A 25,420-nucleotide genomic window follows, 5' to 3' on the forward strand; every position below is an offset into this window, starting at 1 on the left:
ACTGGGTAATTGTGTACATAAGACTAATAATCAATCATCTCTGGCTAATTTTACTCTTTAACTCTAACAGTGCACCAATTTAGTTATTCACAAAGTGATTGCATGTATATCTGTGTGTGTATACATATATATATATATATATATATATAAATATATGTGTGTGTGTGTGTGTGTATATATATATATATATATACATATAAATATCTGTGTGTGTGTGTATATATATATATATATATATATATATATATATACATATAAATATCTGTGTGTGTGTGTGTATATATATATATATATATATATATATATATATATATATATATATATATATATACACATTTAAATACCTGTGTGTGTGTTTTATATATATATATATTTGTGTGTGTGTGTGTGTGTGTGTGTATAATACAGTATATATATATATATATATATATATCACTTTGTGAATAACTAATTTGGTGGAACAAGCCGTTATCATTATAGAAAGAAAGAGCCTAGGTAACTAAAAATATGACTCCTATACCCGCACTATTTTTTCAGAAGTCATGAAATATTTTAAAAGAGACACATTTGTTTGTTCCACCTTTTCATGTTAAAGGGACACTGAACCCAAATTTTTTCTTTTGTGATTCAGATAGAGCATGCAATTTTAAGCAACTTTCTAATTGACTCTTCATTGTCTTGGTATCTTTATTTAAAAAGCAATAATGTAAGTTTAGATGCCGGCCCATTTTTGGTGAACAACCTGGGTTGTTCTTGCTGATTGGTGGATAAATTCACCCACCAATAAACAAGTGCTATCCTGACCTCTGAACCAAAAATTGGCTGGCTCCTTAGCTTAGATACCTTCTTTTTCAAATAAAGATAGCAAGAGAACAAAGAAAAATTGATAATAATGAGTAAATTAGAAAGTTGCTTAAAATTGCATGCTCTATCTGAATCACAAAAGGAAAAATTTGGGTTCAGTGTCCCTTTAAATAGAACAAATTATTTTTCCCCTTTGTTGCAATAAATAACAGTTTTGTTTTTGTTTGTGGAGGGTTGCTTTTGTCTAAAACATAGATGATGTGGAAGTTATCAGACAGTGAGCAGCAACTGGTCCTTACTGGGACATTGTAGTCAGATTTCTATTCTGTTGCTTCTAAATATATTTATTTTTGTAAACTTATTTACCAATCCTGGGAAAAATCTATATTTTCTTATAACATTTGCAGAGGCATGACATCTACTCCAGTCCCAGCAGCCCTGACTGGTATACTATAGTGATATTATGTTTAATTAATATCTGTTTTCATTTAAAGAAAATAACAAAAGTGAGGTAAGGTGATATTTATACCTCCTTTCAAGGCCACCAGGTTCTGTGTTGCATCACAACTTAAAATATTTCTAATTAACCAAATAAATAGGTGTTATTTATCTGTGTTTAACAAAAAAAAAAACTATCACACATCTATTTGCATTGTTTCTACCCTGTAACATATTTCTTTTATTTTTTTCAGAATTTTCCCCAGAGAATATCTTTTTCAGCAGATCCACCTTTACTCACTTGCAGACATGCAGCAGGTAAGATGTTGTATAGATTGTGATGATTATTGCAAATCTGTGATACCTAAGCTATGAGATGCACTTGATTTCAGTGATGGAGTCTGGCAAGACTCACACCTTGATCTGGCTGTACATGTTTTGCTTGCCCAAAAACAATTGTCCTTTATTTCAAGGTTGGGAAAAGCCTACCAAATTGAGTGTGACCAATATATTACAGGAGATGTATTATCCATGCATTTAGCAAGATAAATGTAAGAGAAAGTGTTGTGCATATTGTTCCCTCCAGTGTGGGAGAATCATGGCAGCCAGGGATCCTAGTCTCTTAAAATATACATTTCTCCAACATTGGTGTGTCCGGTCCACGGCGTCATCCATTACTTGTGGGATATTCTCCTCCCCTACAGGGAAAGGCAAGGAGAGCACACAGCAAGAGCTGTCCATATAGCTCCCCCTCTGGCCCCGCCCCCCAGTCATTCTCCTTGCCGCTCTGAAAAAGTAGCATCTCCACGGGGATGGTGAGGAGTTTGTGGTGTTAGTTGTAGTTTTTATTTCTTCTATCAAGAGTTTGTTATTTTAAAATAGTGCTGGTATGTACTATTTACTCTGAAACAGAAAGAGCTGACTGCTTGGAAATTGGAAACGTTTTTTATCGCCAGGCACTAGTTAAGACACCTTCCCAGTCAGGAAGGGCCTTTCACTGTAGTAGGCAGAGCCTCATTTTCGCGCCATTATTGCACAGTTTCTTTTAAGTACAGTGCATGCAGATGCATGTGAGAGGGTCTGGTGTCCACTGACTGTGGCTGGGACTGTAGTGGGGTTAAAATTGCAAACGGCTCCGGTTTCCACATTTTAAGGGTTAACAGCTTGAAAATTGGGGTGCAATACTTTGAATGCATTAAGACACTGTGGTGAAAATTTGGTAAAGATTGGATAATTCCTTCATAGTTTTTCACATATTCAGTAATAAAGTGTGCCCTGTTTAACATTTAAAGAGACAGTAACGGTTTTGTTTTAAAACGGTTTTTGTACTTTATTAACCAGTTTAAGCCTGTTTAACATGTCTGTACCTTCTGATAGATCATGTTCTGTATGTATGGAAGCCAATGTGGTTCCCCCTTCAAATATATGTGATAATTGTGCCATAGCGTCCAAACACAGTAAGGACAGTATTGTCACAAATAGTAAGGTTGCCCAGGATGATTCCTCAGATGAAGGAAGTAGAGATAGTTCTACATCTTCTCCTTCTGTGTCTATACCAGTTATGCCTGCGCAGGCGACCCCTAGTACTTCTAGCGCGCCAATGCTTGTTACTATGCAACAATTGACGGCAGTAATGGATAACTCCATAGCTAATATTTTATCCAAAATGACAGCATTTCAGAGAAAGCGCGATTGCTCTGTTTTAAACACTGTAGAGCAGGAGGGCGCTGATGATAATTTTTCTGTCATACCCTCACACCAGTCTGAAGTGGCAGTGAGGGAGGGTTTCTCAGATGGAGAGATTTCTGATACAGGAAGAATATCTCAGCAGGCAGAACCTGATGTTGTGACATTTAAATTTAAATCAGAGCATCTCCGCGCATTACTTAAGGAGGTGCTATCTACTCTGGATGATTGTGACAATCTGGTCCTCCCAGAAAACTTGTGCCAGATGGACAAGTTCCTAGAGGTCCCGGTGCACCCTGATGCCTTTCCGATACCTAAACGGGTGGCGGACATAGTGAATAAGGAGTGGGAGAAGCCAGGCATACCTTTTGTCCCTCCTCTTATATTTAAGAAATTATTCCCTATGGTCGACCCCAGGAAGCACATATGGCAAACAGTCCCTAAGGTCAAGGGGGCGGTTTCTACACTAGCCAAACGCACATTGAGGACAAATGTGTTTTCAAAGATCCTATGGATAAAAAATTGGAGGGTTTGCTTAAAAAGATTTTTGTACAGCAAGGTTACCTCCTTCAACCTATTTCGTGCATTATTCCTGTCACTACAGCGGCGTGGTTCTGGTTCGAGGAAAGCGTGGGTTTTCAGATTCAGTGATAGATCCAGAAAACCTGTGTCTAGAAAGATTTACCATAAAATATGGAAAAGATATATCTGTTGGTGTGAATCCAAGGGATTCTCCTGGAGTAAGATTAAAATTCCTAAGATCCTCTCCTTTCTCCAAGAAGGTTTGGATAAGGGATTGTCAGCGAGTTCTCTAAAAGGACAGATTTCTGCTTTATCTGTCTTGTTATACAAACGACTGGCAGCTGTGCCAGAGGTACAAGCTTTTGTACAGGCTTTGGTCAGAATCAAACCTGTTTACAGACCCTTGACTCCTCCTTGGAGTCTAAATTTAGTTCTTTCAGTTCTTCAGGGGGTTCCGTTTGAACCCTTACATTCCATAGATATCAAGTTGCTATCTTGGAAAGTTCTGTTTTTGGTTGCTATTTCTTCTGCTAGAAGAGTTTCTGAATTATCTGCTTTGCAGTGTGATGAACCCTATCTGGTGTTCAATTCAGATAAGGTTATTTTGCGTACCAAGCCTGGTTTTCTTCCAAAAGTTGTTTCCAACAAGAATATTAACCAGGAAATAGTTGTTCCTTCTCTGTGCCCGAATCCAGTTTCAAAGAAGGAACGTTTGTTACACAATTTAGATGTAGTCCGTGCTTTAAAGTTCTATTTAGAAGCAACAAAGAATTTTAGACAAACCTCATCCTTGTTTGTCGTTTACTCTGGTAAGAGGAGAGGACAAAAAGCTATTGCTACCTCTCTTTCTATCTGGCTGAAAAGCATTATCCGATTGGCTTATGAGACTGCCGGACGGCAGCCTCCTGAACGAATCACAGCTCACTCCACTAGGGCTGTGGCTTCTACATGGGCCTTCAAGAACGAGGCTTCTGTTAATCAGATATGTAAGGCAGCGACTTGGTCTTCTCTGCACACTTTTGCCAAATTTTATAAATTTGATATTTTTGCTTCTTCGGAGGCTGTTTTTGGGAGAAAGGTTTTGCAAGCCGTGGTGCCTTCTGTTTAGGTAACCTGATTTGCTCCCTCCCTTCATCCGTGTCCTAAAGCTTTGGTATTGGTTCCCACAAGTAATGGATGACGCCGTGGACCGGACACACCAATGTTGGAGAAAACAGAATTTATGCTTACCTGGTTTTTTAATCAGGTTTGAAAAAATTTTCTTTTTCTTTATACACTACAGTCACCATGGCACCCTATAGTTTCTCCTTTTTCTCCTAACCGTCGGTCGAATGACTGGGGGGCGGAGCCAGAGGGGGAGCTATATGGACAGCTCTTGCTGTGTGCTCTCCTTGCCTTTCCCTGTAGGGGAGGAGAATATCCCACAAGTAATGGATGACGCCGTGGACCGGACACACCGTTGGAGAAAGTAATTTATCAGGTAAGCATAAATTCTGTTTTCAGCTGTTTTAGCAACATGCACCTTCCAATGTTGAAACAAATTGCACAGTCAAGAAATGTCTCTTATATAGCCAGACATTTTTCAACAGGTCCAAGATTTGTAAATTCCAAATACCACATGAAAGGCTGCAGAAAAATGTATTTGTTTATTGATTGGAATATTGGTGTTGAACTGCACACATGCAAGGTACATGATCTTTGCATAGTAATTCACTTTGCATGAGGATTCTGATTGATTGCAATTATTGAACATTGGGAATATTTTGCAAAGAACTAGTAGAATGTTACATGCTTTTGCTATTCTGGTCCATCTTTTTCAGCAATTTTGTGTTTCTACCTACTACATTACCAATGGTCTTTGCTTATGTGCTGGGAGAATAATACCGTACATTAAATCTACTCCCATAGGCAGATTAAGGAATACGCAGAGTTCACGGGGCACATTATGAGGGTTAAATTGAAGAGCACCTTGTTTTTTAGGTAATTTTTAATGGTCTATACCACAATTCTTTTGTTTGTTTTTTGTGTTTTATTGAGTATATAGACCTTTTATGTATAAACAACATATTTAATGAAATTCACTTAAAGAACCAGTCAACACAGTAGATTTGCATAATCAACAAATGCAAGATAACAAGACAATGCAATAGCACTTAGTCTGAACTTCAAATGAGTAGTCGATTTTTTTCTGACAATTTTAAACGTTAGGTATTTCTCTTGTAAGGTGTATCCAGTCCACGGATTCATCCATTACTTGTGGGATATTCTCCTTCCCAACAGGAAGCTGCAAGAGGATCACCCACAGCAGAGCTGTCTATATAGCTCCTCCCCTAACTGTCACATCCCAGTCATTCTCTTGCAGCTCTCGACAAGGGAAGCAGCTAGAGAGATGTGGTGCATTAATGTAGTTTATCTTCAATCAAAAGTTTGTTATTTTCAAATGGTACCGGAGTTGTACTATTTTAGCCTCAGGCAGAAAATTGAAGAAGAGTCTGCCTGTGGTCTTTGATGATCTTAGCAGGTTGTAACTAAGATCCATTGCTGTTCTCACACATAACTGAAGAGATGGGTAACTTCAGCTGGGGGAATAGCGTGCAGGGTCTCCTGCTCTGAGGTATGTTCAGTTTTAAATTTTTCTAGAGAAATGATAAGCTAGAAAATGCTGACAATACCGGATTTATTTAAGGTAAGCCTGATTACAGTGATTTAATAACAACTGGTATCATGCTTGCTGTAAAGGGTAATATTTTTATTATTTACTCACATTACTGAATAGATATAACATTTGCTTGAGGTGTATAAACGTTTATTTCATATTGGTGATAAAACTTTATTCTGGGGCCCAGTTTTTCCACATGGCTGACTAGATTTTGCCTAGGGATAGTTTTTTAAGTCCCTCTCACTGTGAGTACAGGTTGGGAGGGGCCTATTTTCCATTAGTTTTTGAAGCTTGAGACATCCAGCTTCCTGAAGGAGTCCCCTGAACATATAGGACCTCTCTAAGGGGTTTTTGTGTCTTCCAAAGTCGTTGTATGGGCAGGTAGGGCCACAGTAGAGCTGTGGCAGTTTGTTGTGACTGTTTAAAAACGTTTATATTGTTTTTTTGATCCGGTTTTGAAACTAAGGGGTTAATCATCCATTTGCAAGTGGGTGCAATGCTCTTTCAGCCTATTAAACACACTGTAAAAAATTTCGTAAGATTTACTGCTTTTTTCACTGTTTTAGCAGTTTCTGTGATTGTTTTTTTCTCTTAAAGGCACAGTAATATTTTTATTTTTTGCTTGTTCACAGTTATTAAAGTGTTTTCCAAGCTTGATGGTCTCATTACTAGTCTGTTTAAACATGTCTGACATAGAGGAAACTCATTGTTCATTATGTTTAGAAGCCATTGTGGAACCCCCTCTTAGAATGTGTACCAAATGCACTGATTTTACTATAGATTACAAAGACCATATTCTGGCTTTAAAAAATTTATCACCAGAAGAAATTGACAAGGAGGAAGTTATGCCGTCTAACTCTTCCCACGTGTCAGATCCTATAAATCCCGCTCAGGGGACGCCAAGTACATCTAGCGCGCCCATTGCGTATACCTTGCAAGACATGGCGGCAGTTATGAATCATACCCTTACAGAGGTATTATCTAAACTGCCAGGATTGCAAGGAAAGCGAGACAGCTCTGGGACTAGAATAAATACAGAGCTCTCTGACGCTTTAGTAGCTATCTCTGATACACCCTCACAATATAATGAAGCTGAAGCAGGGGAGCTTCAATCTGTGGGTGATTTTTCTGATTCAGGGAAGATACTTCAATCTGATTCTGATATGTCTACATTTAAATTTAAGCTTGAACACCTCCGTGTATTGCTCAGGGAGGTTTTAACAACTCTGGACGACTGTGACACTATTGTAGTCCCAGAGAAATGATGTAGATTGGATAAATACTATGCAGTACCTACTTACACTGATGTTTTTCCAATCCCTAAAAGGTTTTCTGAAATTATTACTAAGGAATGGGATAGACCAGGTGTACCGTTCTCTCCCCCTCCTGTTTTTAAAAAGATGTTTCCTATAGACGCCGCTACACGGGACTTATGGCAGACGGTCCCTAAGGTGGAGGGAGCAGTTTCTACTTTAGCTAAGCGTACCACTATCCCTGTCGAGGACAGTTGTGCTTTTCTAGATCCAATGGATAAAAAATTAGAGGGTTACCTTAAGAAAATTTTTATTCAACAAGGTTTTATTCTCCAGCCTCTTGCATGCATTGCCCCAGTCACTGCTTCCGCGGCTCTCTGGTTTGAGTCCCTAGAGGAGGCTCTACAGGTTGAAACCCCGTTGGAAGATATTATTGACAAGCTTAGGGCCCTTAAGCTAGCCAATTCATTTGTTTCTGACGCCGTTGTTCATTTAACCAAGCTAACGGCTAAAAATTCAGGTTTTGCTATTTAGGCGAGTAGGGCGCTATGGCTTAAATCCTGGTCAGCTGACGTGACTTCAAAGTCTAAACTTCTCAACATTCCCTTCAAAGGACAGATCCTATTCGGGCTTGGACTGAAGGAGATCATTTCTGACATCACTGGAGGAAAAGGTCATGCCCTTCCTCAAGACAGGTCCAACAAATTAAGGACCAAACAGTCTAGTTTTCGGCCCTTTCGAAACTTCAAGTGTGGCACAGCTTCAACTTCCTCTAACACAAAACAAGAGGGAACTTTTGCCCAGTCTAAGCCGGTCTGGAGACCTAACCAGGCTTGGAACAAGGGGAAACAGGCCAAGAAGCCTGCTGCTGCCTATAAGACAGCATGAAGGAGCAGCCCCCGATCCGGAAACGGATCTAGTAGCGGGCAGACTCTCTCTCTTCGCCCAGGCTTGGGCAAGAGATGTCCAGGATCCCTGGGCATTGGAAATTGTGTCCAAGGGTTATCTTCTGGAATTCAAAACCTCTTCCCCAAAAGGGAGATTTCATCTCTCACTTTTATCTGCAAACCAGATAAAGAGAGAAGCATTCTTACATTGTGTTCAAGACCTCCTAGTTATGGGAGTGATCCACCCAGTTCCGCAGGAGGAACAGGGACAGGGCTTTTATTAAAATCTGTTTGTTGTTCCCAAGATAGAGGGAACATTCAGACCAATCTTAGATCTCAAGATCTTAAACAAATTTCTCAGAGTCCCATCCTTCAAGATGGAGACTATTCAAACCATCCTTCCTATGATCCAGGAGGGTCAATACAGGCACTACCAGTTTGTGGCTCTTCCCTTCGGGTTGGCCACGGCACCAAGAATCTTTACAAAGGTTCTAGGGTCCCTTCTAGCAATCCTAAGGCCGCGGGCTATAGCAGTAGCCCCTTACTCAGACGACATTCTGATACAGGCGTCGACTTTTCAAGTTGCCAGATCTCACATGGACATTGTTCTGGCATTTCTGAGGTCGCATGGGTGGAAAGTGAACGAAGAAAAAAGTTCTCTATCCCCTCTCACAAGAGTTTCCTTCCTAGGAACTCTGATAGATTCTATAGAAATGAAGATTTACCTGACAGAGGCCAGGTTGTCAAAACTTCTAAATTCCTGCCGTGTTCTTTATTCTACTTCTCGCCCTTCAGTGGCTCAGTGTATGGAAGTAATCGGCTTAATGGTAGCGGCAATGGACATAGTGACGTTTGCCCGCCTACATCTCAGACCGCTGCAACTCTGCATGCTCAGTCAGTGGAATGGGGATTACACAGATTTGTCCCCTCTACTAAATCTGGATCAAGAGACCAGGGATTCTCTTCTCTGGTGGTTATCTCGGGTCCATCTGTCCAAGGATATGACCTTCCGCAGGCCAGATTGGACAATAGTAACAACAGATGCCAGCCTTCTGGGCTGGGGTGCAGTCTGGAACTCCCTGAAGGCTCAGGGCTTATGGACTCAGAAGGAGACACTCCTTCCGATAAACATTCTGGAACTAAGAGCAATATTTAATGCTCTTCCGGCTTGGCCTCAGCTAGCTGCGGTCAGGTTCATCAGATTTCAGTCGGACAACATCACGACTGTAGCTTACATCAACCATCAAGGGGGAACAAGGAGTTCCCTAGCAATGTTGGAGGTTTCAAAAATAATTCTATGGGCAGTGGTTCACTCTTGCCATCTATCAGCTATCCATATCCCAGGAGTAGAGAATGGGAGGCAAATTTTCTAAGTCGACAGACTTTTCATCCGGGGGAGTGGGAACTCCATCCGGAGGTGTTTGCACAGTTGATTCAACTTTGGGGCAAACCAGAACTGGATCTCATGGCGTCTCGTCAGAACGCCAAGCTTCCTTGTTACGGGTTCAGGTCCAGGGATCCCAAGGCAGCGCTGATAGATGCTCTAGCAGCGCCTTGGTCTTTCAACCTGGCTTATGTGTTTCCACCACTTCCTCTGCTCCCTCGTCTGATTGCCAAGATCAAGCAGGAGAGAGCTTCGGTGATTTTGATAGCTCCTGCGTGGCCACGCAGGACTTGGTACGCAGATCTGGTGGACATGTCATCCTTTCCACCTTAGACTCTGCCGCTGAGGCAGGACCTTCTACTTCAAGGTCCCTTCAAACATCCAAATCTAATTTCTCTGCGTCTTACTGCTTGGAGATTGAACGCTTGATTTTGTCAAAACGTGGTTTTTCCGAGTCGGTCATTGATACCTTAATTCAGGCTCGAAAGCCTGTCACCAGGAAAATCTATCATAAGATATGGTGTAAATATCTTCATTGGTGTGAATCCAAGGGTTACTCATGGAGTAAAGTCAGGATTCCCAGGATATTGTCTTTTCTCTAAGAAGGATTGGAGAAGGGATTGTCAGCTAGTTCCTTAAAGGGACAGATTTCTGCTCTGTCTATTCTTTTGCACAAGCGTCTGTCTTTAGTTAGAATCAAGCCTGTGTTTAAACCTGTTGCTCCGCCATGGAGTTTAAATTTAGTTCTTAAAGTTCTTCAAGGGGTTCCGTTTGAACCTCTGCATTCCATAGATATCAAGCTTTTATCTTGGAAAGTTTTGTTCTTGGTAGCTATCTCTTCGGTTCAAAGATTTTAAGAGTTATCTGCCTTGCAGTGTGATTCCCCTTATCTGATCTTCCATGCAGATAAGGTAGTTTTGTGTACCAAACCTGGGTTTCTTCCTAAGGTGGTATCCAATAAGAATATCAATCAAGAGATTGTTGTTCCGTCACTGTGTCCTAATCCTTCTTCAAAGAAGGAACGTCTATTACACAATCTTGACGTGGTTCGTGCTTTAAAGTTTTATTTGCAAGCTACTAAAGATTTTCATCAAACATCTGCATTGTTTGTTGTCTACTCTGGACAGAGGAAAGGCCAAAATGCTTCAGCAACTTCTCTTTCTTTTTGGTTAAGAAGTATAATCCGCTTAGCTTATGAGACTGCTGGCCAGCAGCCTCCTGTAAGAATTACAGCTCATTCCACTAGAGCGGTGGCTTCCACATGGGCCTTTAAAAATGAGGCTTCTGTTGAACAGATTTGTAAGGCGACTTGGTCTTCGCTTCATACTTTTTCTAAATTCTACAAATTTGATACTTTTGCTTCTTCAGAGGCTAATTTTGGGAGAAAGGTCTTACAGGCAGTGGTGCCTTCCGTTTAAGCGCCTGCCTTGTCCCTCCCTTCATCCGTGTCCTATAGCTTTGGTATTGGTATCCCACAAGTAATGGATGAATCCGTGGACTGGATACACCTTACAAGAGAAAACAAAATTTATGCTTACCTGATAAATTTATTTCTCTTGTGGTGTATCCAGTCCACAGCCCGCCCTGTCATTTTAAGGCAGGTGTTTTTTAATTTTTAAACTACAGTCACCACTGCACCCTATAGTTTCTCCTTTCTCTTGCTTGTCTTCGGTTCGAATGACTGGGAGGTGGCAGTTAGGGGAGGAGCTATATAGACAGCTCTGCTGTGGGTGATCCTCTTGCAGCTTCCTGTTGGGAAGGAGAATATCCCACAAGTAATGGATGAATCCATGGACTGGATACACCACAAGATAAATAAATTTATCAGGTAAGCATAAATTTTGTTTTTTCCACTCCCCCTGTACCATGTGACAGCCAATCACAAATGCATACACGTACCATGTGACAGCAATCAGCCATTCACAATTGCATACACGCTTATTCTTGCACATGCTCAGTAGGAGCTGGTGACTCAAAAAGTTTAAATATAAAAAGACTTTGCACATTTTATTAATGGAAGTAAATTGGAAAGTTGTTTAAAATTGCATGCTCTATCTGAATAATGAAAGTTTAATTTTGATTCAGTGTCCCTTTAAAGCTAGCTAATTATTAAAGGGACAGTCTAGTCCAAAAAAAACTTTCATGATTCAGATAGGACATGTCATTTTAAACAACTTTCCAATTTACTTTGTTCTCTTGGTATTCTTAGTTGAAAGCTAAATCTAGGAGGTTCATATATTAATTTCTTAGACCTTAAAGGCCACCTCTTATCTGAATGCATTCTGACAGTTTTTCACCACTAGAGAGTATTAGTTCACGTGTGTCATATAGATAACACTGTGCTCACGCACGTGGAGTTACCTAGGAGTCAGCACTAACTGGCTAAAATGCAAGTCTGTCAAAAGAACTGAAATAAGGGGGCAGTTTGTAGAGGCATAATAAGGTAATCACAGAGGTAAGACGTGTATTATTATAACTGTGTTGGTTGTGCGAAACTAGGGAATGGGTAATAAAGGGATTATCTATTTTTTAAAAACAATAACAATTCTGGGGTAGACTGTGCATTTAAAGCAACCACTGTGGCTTTAAAGCGAGCAAGCTTTTATGCTACAGAGGCTTGGTGTATTATCCAGCATTTAGGTTGCTATTAAAGGGACAGTCTACAATATAATTTGTATTGTTTTAAAAGATAGATAATCCCTTTATTACTCATTCCCCAGTTTTGCATAACCAACATAATTATATTAATACACTTTTTACCTCTGTGATTACCTTGTATCTTAGCATCTTCTAAGCTAAAAATAAAAGCATGTAAGGGGTGGAGCTTGCCTCAAAATGAAGAGGACACACTTTTGCTAAGCTCCGTGTTCACAGCCTGATAATCTCTACTAAATAGATATTTCAACAGCCAACTTTACCTCCAAATATCACTGTACACTCCCGACCATGCTAGGAGCTCAGAGGCTCGACGTTTCTCACTAGATCCAGCTGATTACTTAGCCTGCGCTCCTGACGACCAGTTGGCCCACATGGCGCATCCTGGATCAGCCTAGTCGCACAAGAGGCCCTCACTCAACCCGGACTTACCTCTATATTAACTAGAGGCTCATACGTTTCATAAGGTGCGGGTCCTTGATATTACCCCTCACGGAGTTTACCTAACTTGCCTTACGGGGCGCTCATATAAGAATGGCTCTGATCATAGAAGAAGAACTCGTTTCAGCCATGTGCAATCTCCTTATGGATATGGGACGGAGAATGAGCAACAACTTTGGCAATCTCCTGCGACTGGTCCGAGGGGAAGATGGGGAGGATTCCTATTTGGACACGGAAGGGTCTGACTCTAACGTAACAGACGATACACAGATAGCAGAAAATTTACCTAAGAAGGAGCATCCGGCGATGGCAGCACGGTGGGCCGACACACCAGCAGCTCTGGAGAAAATCAGATACGTTACCTCAGGAGGTGCTCTGTCCCTGGCGTCTCTGCAGGGAGATGTGGCCAGCCCCTCAGAAATCCGATGCAATATTACGCTAGATGGGCTGATTGCTGAGTTGGAGACATTGAGAGAAGCTGGAAGAAAAGGATCTACAGTACTACCAACCACGAAAACCCCTAGACGCAGGTATACATCTTGGGACTTATGTCTTCTCATTGCTATTTTGGGCCCTGTAACTAGCTACACAGCGGATCTCATGAACAGTTACTTGTTCCAATTTGTGTCCTGGACTGAGCTTGTGCAGATATCGACTACTCACTATAAACTTGGGATCGGTTAAAGACAGTAGCTGCTTTGTTCTCATATAGTTCTGATAATGGATACAGATATTTTCATGGTCAGACCTCTGAAGTTGAACGACTAATGGTTTTGGAATATTGGTGCTAATTCTGTCAAGAGAATGGAACAAGGGATTTCATTACATGATGATAGCTAATCTGAGGTTTAATTTAATCCTATTGCTTCTGTCTTTGTTGCCATACATACAGTAGAAATTAACACGTATTACCATAATTATATGAAGCGGTCTCATTAGTTACTCCTACCTGTCTATTATGTCTAGCACTATGAGTATAATATTAGAGCTTTGTGGTTATCTTCTTTTTATACAATAGCAGACAACCATATGCCAAATAACCGCCAAAGGTTAACTATAAACCAATAGTAAACAATAATAAGCTTGATTTGGAAGATACATTTGTATATTCTATATTTTTTTATTGGTATATTTCATTTAAATATGTAATTGTACTTTTTATGGCATGCAAATAATATAATAGATCCTCCCTTAAACCTATAAGGTGGGAGCAGAAGTAGGTTAAAAAAGAAAAAAAAAGGGAAAATATGTATCATTCTTGAAGCTTGAAAACTGCCATATCTAGTTGGTGTTCAAGCTTATGTCTATTCAATATTGCTGTACTATAAGTGCGTGTACTGCTTTCTACTAAAGGGTTAACAACATAATATGCTTAGAGGTTTTACACATTTACTTTACTAATAATATTGATGCTCGAAAACTGCCATATCAAGTTTGCGTTCAGGCTTATGTTTACACATTTTTTTTAATTTATTTTTTATGTTTCATAAGTGTTTCTACTGTTTATTGCCAAAGGTTCAATATAACATAATATGTTCGGTCTCTCTCTATATCCTATACAATCCTTGAAGACCAACTACCATGCCGCTGTGTACCAATTTTCTGGACATATTCTCTACTACTACAAATGTTACAGGGGGAGGCCATTTACCTAAGACATACCAGACACGAATATGAACATTTTGCTGAATAAAGGGCTTGGAGTAATATAACTAAGAGTCTGCACATACAGGGTCTACCTATATACTTCTAGACCGCATTGTTTTAGAAAAACACCTATAGCCCAGCTCCCTGCTGCATATGTTTTCTGCAACCTATGCTCTATCCTTGCTACTATAATGATCCCTTGCAGAGTGATATAGAGTTATGCTGTATGAAATTTATATCATAACAGACCTCTGATCCCTTTTTAGTTGGTATGTATAAGAATGTCCCAATTTGCTATTTGAACAAGTATCATTGTATACTTTTCATTCCATGACAAAGCCATTCCTGTAGGTAGTTACTTACTGTTAGCAAGAACTATTACTGAACATCCAAAGAATCATTCACTAACATAAGCCTGACCTCCCTCTCCCACACCCCCGTTAAGTCACCCTCATCTTAATCTAGTGGTCCAAGAGAGGCCCAAGTATCAATGGGGGATGGGTAATTGCTAGTTTTAAGATGCAATATGTTCTACTTTGTATATATTCCATTGAAACATCATACTAGTTTCCCTTAAGTTTACATTGCTACTTAACTTGAGGTAAAAAAGTAACCTTGTGATAAAGCTTATCTACACATACAGCGATCGTCTCTTGGCTTATATACAATATTTAATAGGAGTTTAACCGTTGATGTTAATGTTAATCTACATTTTCTTGAATGCGTACTAGATCTGTTGATCACATGTTTTCAGATTTTTATTATGATCCCGTATCTGTTATATTTATTATAAACTTTTAGGTCATTATGAGTCTGGGGAGCCTAAAGTACACAGTTAGTAGTTTTTAACCCCCACTAAATAGCTCTATCTTCTGTCTATGCTCCAGGGACTGTACCGTGTATCAGAGGAGACATATTCACTTACAATTTGCTTCCGAACCTTATACCATTCGCTATACAAGGCCACTGTTGTAGTCAATACATATTGCACATTCATGGACAAGGTAGTCAAGTTTTACCTACATATGATCAAGCACCTCGGCCCTCTCTAGGAGGTTGACCTCATAGCAGGTGGTGGGCACTATAACATCCTAAAATAGTCCTAAAACATACACCCCTTATACGTTTACAAATTAACGGTACACTGCCTTTAGCTGTTAATCTACATTTCCTTGAATGTGTACTGGATCTGTTGATCACATGTTTTCAGATTTTTATTATGATCCTGTATCTGTTATATTTATTATAAACTTTTAGGTCATTATGAGTCTGGGGAGCCTAAAGTACACAGTTAGTAGTGGTGGGCACTATAACATCCTAAAATAGTCCTAAAACATGCACCCCTTATACGTTTACAAATTAGCAGTACACTGCCTTTAGCTGGAACATTAAGGGTCAAAGCACAGAAGCCATGGTACAGGTCGCTACCTACTATTATTATATATGGTATATCATGAAAGAGATCAAAACTTATCACAGTTTTTCACCTCTACACATAGCATAGATAGGAAATATCCTTAACTGTTTTGTATTCAAAAGTTCATAGGCCTAGGAGTATTTGTTAGTCTGACATCCTGGCTGGCTCCGCCCCCCCCCCTTCCCCATCCCTCATTTAGAGCATCTCTCGCCCGCTGAATTTCCCTTCCCCAAACACTATAAAGCCACCCCCCCCCCCTTGCCCCAATTCTTTTTTTTTCTCTGGCAAACAGACAACCTTATCTATATTCTCTACTGCATTGTGGGGTCCAGTTTTACTCCTCATACAATACAAAATCGAGGTTCCATTGTATCCTATTCAAGATTCCTACAAACATACTAGTTCAGTTTATTCCAGCTTATCACTCTCACCAGTTCCATATTGTGGTTTGCTATATTCTCTTTCAGACAGGTGGAATAATAGACTAAGCTACTTACTCTATAGGAACAGTATTTACATCGTTCCAAAGATTTCCAGAATGTATGCCTAGAGTGTATATCAATCTGCTTTTTCATTATGTATATACGCAAAGAATGTATGTCTCATCATGATTTTATTTTTGTTTTTTGGTGATTCTTGTATGTAACATTTTATACAACCTCAATAAAAAAAAATGTAAAAAAAAAAGCATGTGATTAAGAGGCTGTCTATAGTGGCTTAAAACAGGCAGAAATTTAGAGGTTTAAATGTTATAAAGTATATTAATATAACAATGTTGATTGTGCAAAGCTGGGGAATTGTTTGCATTAACTCTCTTTTTAAACTATAACAATTTTAGTGTAGATTGTCCCTTTAATATTATTTGTAATGTACATTGTGTACAATATGAGAAAGCAAATCAACTCTTGGTTCATTATAATTTTCATTTTTAAAATATAGACTTTGATGTCCTTAAACAAACACAGAACGCTTTAATTTAGCTCCTCAAATATCCTTTGAAAATGAATTTCATTTCAGTTTCTTTATAGTAGTATTCTTACAGTTTTTTTATACAGTATATCTGTACTGCTATGGCTATTATGTAAAGAAGACAAACATTTTAAATAAACCCAGGGTAAATCTTTAATTATACCTGAAATTTAAAGACGTTACCCATTTTCTGTCGGAGGAATTGGGACAAGTCATTTTAAGAAGTATTTTACAGCAAAAGTGGGTGGAATACATAATGAAAATATATTGCATTGTTATTGTATTTTTTTCAAATTAAACATTGTATGGAGGATAATATATTGAGTTTAAAGGAATAGTCAAGTCAAAATTAAACTTTCATGATTCAGATAAAGCAGTAATTTTAAGCATCTTTCTAATTTACTCCTATTATCAATTTTTCTCTTGGTGTCTTTATTTAAATATAAGCTTAGGAGCCAGCCCATTTTTGGTTCAGCACCTGGGTAGCGCTTGCTGATTGGTGGCTATATTTCAGACACCAATCAGAAAGTGCTCCCAAGTTCTGAACCGAAAATGGGCTGGCTTCTATGCCTACAATCTTGCTTTTTCAAATAAAGATACCAAGAAAACAAAGAAAAATTCATAATAGGAGTAAATTAGAACGTTGCTTAAAATTGTATGCTCTATCTGAATCATGAAAGTTTAATTTTGACTAGACTATTCCTTTAAATTACCTTTAAAAAGTGAATGTAGCTGGTGATGAAGACTTGTCTGCTGCAGTGGCAATAAAGCACTGAATCATGGAATATCTTTAGAGATGCTTTTTGGCTACTAGGTAGACAGTTTGGTGTTTGCCATTTCGTAAAAATATTGACATTCTAATATTCCATGCTGGTATTTCTCTGCCTGTTGAACTAAAGGTATCAAACCCTGTTTAATAATCTAGGGCGCAATCCAATATACGACGTAGGTTTCGGCGCAAGCGAAGGAACCCGCGCTGCCTGTAATTTCACCTCGCACATCGGGGTATTACATATACTCTGCCGGCAGTTCCTAAAGTGCCGTAAGCCGGATAAACTAGTGATATCCAGAAATGATCGTAACTACAAATTTCTGGAGTCGCCAGTGACTTACTACACTTTAGAAACTGCCGGCGCCTAAGAAAACGAACTAAAATTTTAAATCTCCTGTAACTGTCTAACACGCCTCCCAAAAATAAGCGCGACACGTATACCCCTATATCTGCAATCCCCCCTCTCACTCCTAATAATAAATGTATTAAACCTTAAACCACCATAGCCCACACCGCAAGTAATAACTAAATTATTAACCCTTAAACTGCCATAGCCCACACTGCAAGTAATAACTAAATTATTAACCCCTAAACCGCCATAGCCCACACCGCAATAAACCTATTCTAGTATTAACCCCTAAACCACCATAGCCCACATAGCCTATTAAATCTATTAACCCCTAATCTGCCGCCAACGTCGCCACCACTATAATAAAGTTATTAACCCCTAAACCTAAGTCTAACCCTAACACCCTCCTAACTTAATTATTATTTAAATAAATCTAAATAATATTACTATTATTAACTAAAGTATTCCTATTTAAAACTAAATACTTACCTATAAAATAAACCCTAAGATAGCTACAATATAATTAATAATTACATTGTAGCTATTTTAGGATTTATTTTTATTTTACAGGCAACTTTGTATTTATTTTAACTAGGTACAATAGCTATTAAATAGTTAAGAACTATTTAATAGCTACCTAGTTAAAATAATTACAAAATTACCTGTAATATAAATCCTAACCTAAGTTACAAATACACCTAACACTACACTATAATTAAATAAATTAAATTAATTAACTACAATTAGCTAAAATTAAATACAATTAACTAAAATAAATTACAAAAAAACATTAAATTACAGAAAAAAAATTACAAGAAGTTTAAACTAATTACACCTAATCTAAGCCCCCCTAATAAAATAAAAAAGCCCCCCAAAATAATAAAATGCCCTACCCTATACTAAATTACAAATAGCCCTTTAAAGGGCCTTTTGCCGGGCATTGCCCCAAAGTAATCAGCTCTTTTACCTATAAAAAAAAATTACAATACCCCCTCCAACATTACAACCCACCACCCACACATCCCTACTCTAAAACCCACCCAATCCCCCCTTAAAAAAACCTAACACTACCCCATTGAAGATAACCCTACCTTGAGCCGTCTTCACCCAGCCAGGCACAAGTGGTCATCCGATCTGGGCAGAAGTCTTCATCCGATGGGGCAGAAGAGGACATCCAGACCGGCAGAAGTCTTCATCCTATCCGGGCAGAAGGATAGTGTTTTAATTTAGTGGGGGGTTTTTTGTACTTTAGTTTATTTTAGTTAATTGTATTTAATTTTAGCTAATTGTAGTTAATTAATTTAATTTATTTAATGATAGTGTATAGGTGTATTTGTAACTTAGGTTAGGATTTATTTTACAGGTAATTTTGTAATTATTTTAACTAGGTAGCTATTAAATAGTTGCGCATGCGTTAGGTGTTAGGTTTTTTTTTGCAGGCATTTTAGGGAGTTATGGTGCTCCCATACTCAGCGCAAGGCCTGCTACGGCTGCAATTTATGGCGAGGTGAAAATGGAGTAAGATTTCTCCATTTTCGCCACGTAAGGCTTTGCGCTGGATATTTGATACCGATTTACGCGGTCCCAGGTTAGCTTATGGGAGTAAAAATTGCGAGAGACGGGTGAAATATACGTGCCGCATTTAGATGCGGCGCTGTATATAGGATACAAAAAACGTGCAAAAAATGGCATCGCGGGCAGGTGACGCTGCATATCCGATCGGGCCCCTAGTTCTTAGAATTAGGCAGTTTCTTATAAAATAGTACCATAGCATATGTAGATACATATTGTGTGTCTCAGCAAAAAGCTAATTGAATGGCTAATACGATGTAATAATAAAAAATAATATTCAGAACGTGTTAATGTTATAGATTTAGTGAACACCACTATAAAAAATAATAATTACTTTGTTATCCAAAATTCACTTGCTTTGTAGAAAGTATGCATGCTCTAGTAACTTGTTACCTCTGTACTAGTAAGTGTTCCGTTATAAATATATATTATATTTTTAAAGCAGGTCATTGTTACTAGCCCTCTTATAGGAAATACTGGAAGTTGCTGACAACACTTTTGTATAATATATATATATATATATATATATATATATATATACAGTATATACACGCACATAAATATATAAAATCATACACTTTTTTAGCAATATTTTGTACACGTACAGTGGACTCTTGTGTGTATCATTTTGCATATAGAACCATTTCCATTGTTCCCCAATATAGCTTTTTCTGCACAGAATTCCAATCACCCTTAATAGACATTAAAATGAATTACACAATTGACTCAAGGAGATGGTTTAAATTGAATTTAGCCTACACAGGCTGCGGCCTGAAGACAGTATTTCATAACTGTCTGTGAGTGTGGCATGAGGTTTCCCTGCTCATGCCAGGTTAAATAAATAGAAGCCACTCTCTCTTAGCTAGTTCTATGTGCATTTTTTCTTTATATATTTGGTGAAACATTAGGGAGAAGTGAAGTAATATTGTTGTTATAGTTCATTTGTTAAACCAGTTTTCTTTAAATTATTCTTATTTTAAATTAAAAAAAGCCAAACTCGTTTAACCAGGAACATTCAGCTTCTTTTCTTTTTTCTTTTTTTTTAATTGGTACTTAAAAAGACAATTATAATGGTATGATGAAAGTACTCCTTAATAAACTTAAATACTGGGAGGTTGTTATGCTAGTATTTCCTATGGCATTTTTCGTCCTGACATGTAGGCTATGGCTTAAGCTTACTTCAGGCATAAAATTATAGATTATATTGAGTAAAAAGTTCATGTATTTCACTTACATACTGTGTATACTATTTATACCATGCAGAGGAACTTGACTTTGTAACTTCATGCAAGGCTATAGAGTGTTTAATGGGACACAAAAGTCAAAATTAAACCTTCATGATTTTTTGTGTCCATTATTTTTATGTGCACACTTTTTGCAAGAGATTGAAGTTTCTACTGAGCATGTGAAATAGTTCATAGCATATATATATATATATATATATATATATATATATATATATATATATATATATATATATGAGTCTGTGATTGCCTGATGGTGTCACTGCTTTTTTTGGATTCAAAGTAAGTGTTATCGCATTGCCTCTTTATAATCCATTTGTTGATTATGCAATTCTTCTGTATTCAATGGTCCTTTAAAGTGTGTAGTACAGTTGTTTACAAGGGGTAAGTAATCTCTAGTAATAAAACATATATCAGGACTACTTAATATAACTACTTAATATAACTCTTTGAAACAACCAACAGGATAAAACTTCTCAGGGCTTTATATTCTAATTCCCTATAAAGAAGGCATGTTTTTTTCCCATGTGGTTCTAATCTGGACAAAGATTTGGTTGCAGCTTAAAGAGACATGAAAGTCATTCAAATTAATTTCTATTTCTGAAAAAAAACTTTTTATGCTTTGAGGTGTGTCACTGTCCACCAATTGATATGCAAGAGTTTTTATCATCAGAAAGGGAACTTCATACCTATTATTCTTTACAGAATGTTACCAGATACAAGTGGCTTTGGCTGGGTTAGGGAGGCTGATCTGAAGTAGAATGGGTAGAGACATGATGGACAGGGCTTGGAGTTTTTGGTGTTCAGTGGGTGGTGTTGGTTATTCCATGGGTGGGATTAGGGATCTGGGGCATACCTAGGTAGTCCCTAGTTTCACTTTGTACCCAGAGAGGTCTGCTGGAGGAAAGCAGGGCAAAGCTCCCAAGCCATTAAAATTCTTCATACTTCTAGCCCACACATAGTTGTGTACAAACATGTACTTCCTGTCTGTTTTAAAATCAAACTAGATTTAAACAGCAATAACTTTTTGGTCCAAAATGATTTTAACGTGTGGCAACTCTAGAATTACATTTCCATTTTCTATGGGCCTCATCAGTGAGGTGCAGCTATCAAATTCATGCAGGAAGCACATATTGGTAACAGTGGCGTAGCGTGGCTTTTCAGCGCCCAGGGCAAGGCAAGAATTGCGCCCCCCTAATCCATTAGCACTGACTGAGTCTATTCCACCAGTACAGTAGGGATTGGCAAATTTGCTTTGAATATAAGAGACAGCTCAACAACTTAGGAGACAGGTTTTTGTTTTAAAACAAACAAAGCTTTATTTTAACAACAAAAATATATACTATATATATATATATATATAGAATTCTAAACTCTACATTCATCCTTAAAAATTAGGATTCAATATGGTTGCAGGCAACCATTACTTTATTATATACATTAAGTAAGTACATTATATAACTTAACAATTAAATTTTTTATGGTTTAATATTTAAACATGGGATTTAATTTTTAAATACATCTGAGCCAGCATGCCAGAGTGTGAGAGTGATCTATGCTGCTTTAAAGTGAAAGCCAGTTATTTTTTTTAATTCATTTTTAACCTGGGTAAAACATACAAGATGTAGATCATTTACATCTTGTATGTTTTATTTTACCCAGGTTAAAAATGAATTTGAAATAAAATAACCAGCTTTCACTTTAAAGCAGCATAGATCACTCTCACACTCTGGCATGCTGGCTGGCTCAGACTCTGGGTCCTTTGGAAGTTGGAATTTGGCTGGCTGGCTCAGAGTGACTCGGGGTCTTTTGGAACTTGGCTGGCTGGCCCTGCGACGTCACCTGGGTAACGGTAGAGGCTAAGCTGCATTTTGCGTGCGTTGCCATTTCTAATCCCTATTCCCCAGGGCCCAGGCAAAAACAGGGGCTATAATAATTTAATTATAATTCTGGCTGGCAGTGGCACTGGTGGTCTGGTTCTGATACGGTCCCGGTGATGAGTTTGGTAATTTCTGTTGACACTACTTACCTTATCATTGCGGGCGCGGCGTACTAGTCAGTCTAACTCCACTCTGGCTCTGCTGCTCTGACTTCTTCCTCCCTCCTGACATGTGCGCTGGGAGTGGGAGTGGACCGTGCTAACAAGTGGCATAAACACTAGTCTAGCAGCAGGTAACGTTCGGATAGGATTACACTCATAAAATTATGATAATTAAATCATTACACAGCACGTCTTGACTTCAGAGTAGTAGACAGTTCACTTGAGAGACAGAACGGCTGGGCGCAGGCGCCTGTCAGATTTTTTAGCCTCCCTGTAGCGCCGCTGGGAGTGGGACTGTGACTGTCTACTGTCTTGAGATGGTGGGGACTGGGGAGGCTGGGAGCCAAGCATTTTGCGCCCCCCCAGAATTTTGCGCCCGGGGCAACCGCCCCTGTGGCCCCCCCACGCTACGCCACTGATTGGTAATAAGGAAGGTGCAACATAGCTACCTATTGATTTGCTTCTTTTAGGAACAAATTTGCAACCATTATCAATTAAATTCTTTATATTGAACATGTATTATACTTTTGTTGTATGCTTTGTTGTAATTCATTATCTATATTAAGAGCAATTTCTTTAAATTAATACTCTTGGTATTCTAGATGAGTACTCTCCTTGACTTCCAGTTAGTATTTACAGAGGGGTTATGTTAATGATAATGTTTTAAATGTTTGTGTCTGTTACTTTAAATAATTTTGTATAAGAGACTTCTAGACCAAGACTCTGTATATGGCAGCGATCAAGTACATCTCTGTGTACGAAATGTGTATGCCAGGAGTCTCTGTCTTCCCTGCTGTTGATACGTTTTGTATTTTTGTAAGCCGGATACTTATTCCGTGCTGGATCTTGTGCTTTGGGATTGTGTGCATCTAAGGTGCAGTAATCTGTTTGGAGCCCGGAGAGAATATCAAGGTAAGGTGCTACTGAGATGTCCTCAGCCCATGCCCCCATTTGTATGGTTGCCAGTACCTTGGTGAATACCCCAGGGGCAATGTCAAGGCCTGAGAGCAAAGCTACAAATTAGTAATGATTAATGAATCTGATTGTGAAAATATGCATCTTTTACATCTATTATAGAAAAAAACTTACCCTTCTTTGCTAAAGGAAGAGTAGTGCTAATGGTTTCCATTTTGAAGGTGTGAGCCTTCAGGAATTTGTATAGAGATTTGAGACCCTGAATTGATGAAAAAGTATCCTTCTATTTTGGAACTAAGACAAGGTTGAAGTAGAACCCCTGGCTCTGTTCTGTTAATGGAAGCAGAGGGATAATTCCCTTTCCTCCTTAATATGAGGAGAGTCCACGCCATCATTCCTTACCGTTGGGAAATACTGAACCTTGCCACCAGGAGGAGGCAAAGACACCCCAGCTAAAGGCTCTACTACTCCCCCCACTTCCCTCATATCCCAGTCATTCTTTGCCTTTCGTCACAGGAGGCTGACAGAGAAGTGTCAGAAGATACGCTGACAGAGAAGTGTCAGAAGATACGGAGTAGTTCCTTATGAAGGGTATCTGCCTTTTGAAATGGGACTGGAGTTTTAAGTAGTCTTTTCAGCCTCTCAGTGAGAGCATTGATAAATGTTAGAGTCTGGAGATGCAGGGAGAGTCTTTCTGCAAATCCATCCAGACTAGTATTAACATCTCCTAAGCAATCAGTGTTAATGAGTTTCCCTGCCTGCTTTCATCACTCAAGTCCATATCAGGAGTGATGCTACAAGACTGTCAAACTTGAGAGGCTGTGTTTCTGTTCCACGACACATATGATAACGCAAGAAGACAGGGTCACAGTGTGGCTCCTTTTATCTGTATGGAATCAAGGATTAATATATCCGGAGGGGGCTTATTGAACAGGGGGATTAATCACATAATTTATTTTATTATGATTATGCTGCGACATGTGTGAGATGAGGCTCAGGCAGATGTTGGAACGTATAGGTTTTCACTTTTGTTTTTGTAAGCTGCGCAGCCTGAAAGGCTTGGTGCGCTTTTTCCTATAGCTGGGGCGGTCCTGCATTGCGCACCACGTGACCGGTTGTGGTCACACTGATTCCTTCTTTTCCTGACCGTGCGGTTTAACGGAGAAGAAGCGGTTTCTCTGTTTGACCTGGGTCATAGGAGGTGGTGAGTGCCCCAGCCATTGGGGGTATAAAGGTGCCATTTTCTCTTATTATTTCTATAGTCTACTTTATAAGCGCAAGCTATGGATTCTGATGCGTTAGAGGGTACTCCCTCTTTACCAAAGTCTAATACCTGTCTATATTGTGAGGAGGCCGTGGTATACCCGCCTGCTCAATTATGTTCCACATGCCTTGATAATGTAATCATGTCAAAGAAAGTTGATATGTTTAGTACCACTGAGCCGTCCACCTCTGAGGAGTCTCCGTCCTGTGAGGTACGCACCCTACAGTCATTTCAGAATACACATGCAGCTTCCCGTAGCACTCCTAATCCTCCATCTGGAGGGGCCCTTTTGCTGCCAGACTTTACTGAGCAATTACAAATGGCAGTGTCTGCGGCCTTTAGTGCTTTACCCTGCCCTGTTAAGCGCAAGCGAAAGGTCAAATATTGCTATCCTTCCCAGGGGTAATCTACTAGCTTATTGGATTTATCTGATACAAGATTATCCGCTGATGAAGACGCCTCCGATACTTCAGAGGATGCTCTTTCTGGGTCGAAATCTGC

At 39.0% G+C, this 25,420-nt stretch overlaps 1 protein-coding gene across 1 annotated transcript in view; it reads left to right on the forward strand.

Annotated features, from left to right (window-relative positions):
- PLEKHM3 (pleckstrin homology domain containing M3) overlaps nucleotides 1-25,420 on the forward strand; it is a 643,564-nt gene that overhangs the window by 412,979 nt on the left and 205,165 nt on the right. Inside the window, exon 6 of the mRNA XM_053698629.1 lies at nucleotides 1,497-1,560. Coding sequence (XP_053554604.1) covers nucleotides 1,497-1,560 — 64 coding nt within the window. The remainder of the gene's footprint in view (nucleotides 1-1,496; nucleotides 1,561-25,420) is intronic.

Source organism: Bombina bombina, chromosome 1 (assembly GCF_027579735.1).
Source record: "Bombina bombina isolate aBomBom1 chromosome 1, aBomBom1.pri, whole genome shotgun sequence".
In the NCBI taxonomy this organism is placed as follows: domain Eukaryota; kingdom Metazoa; phylum Chordata; class Amphibia; order Anura; family Bombinatoridae; genus Bombina; species Bombina bombina.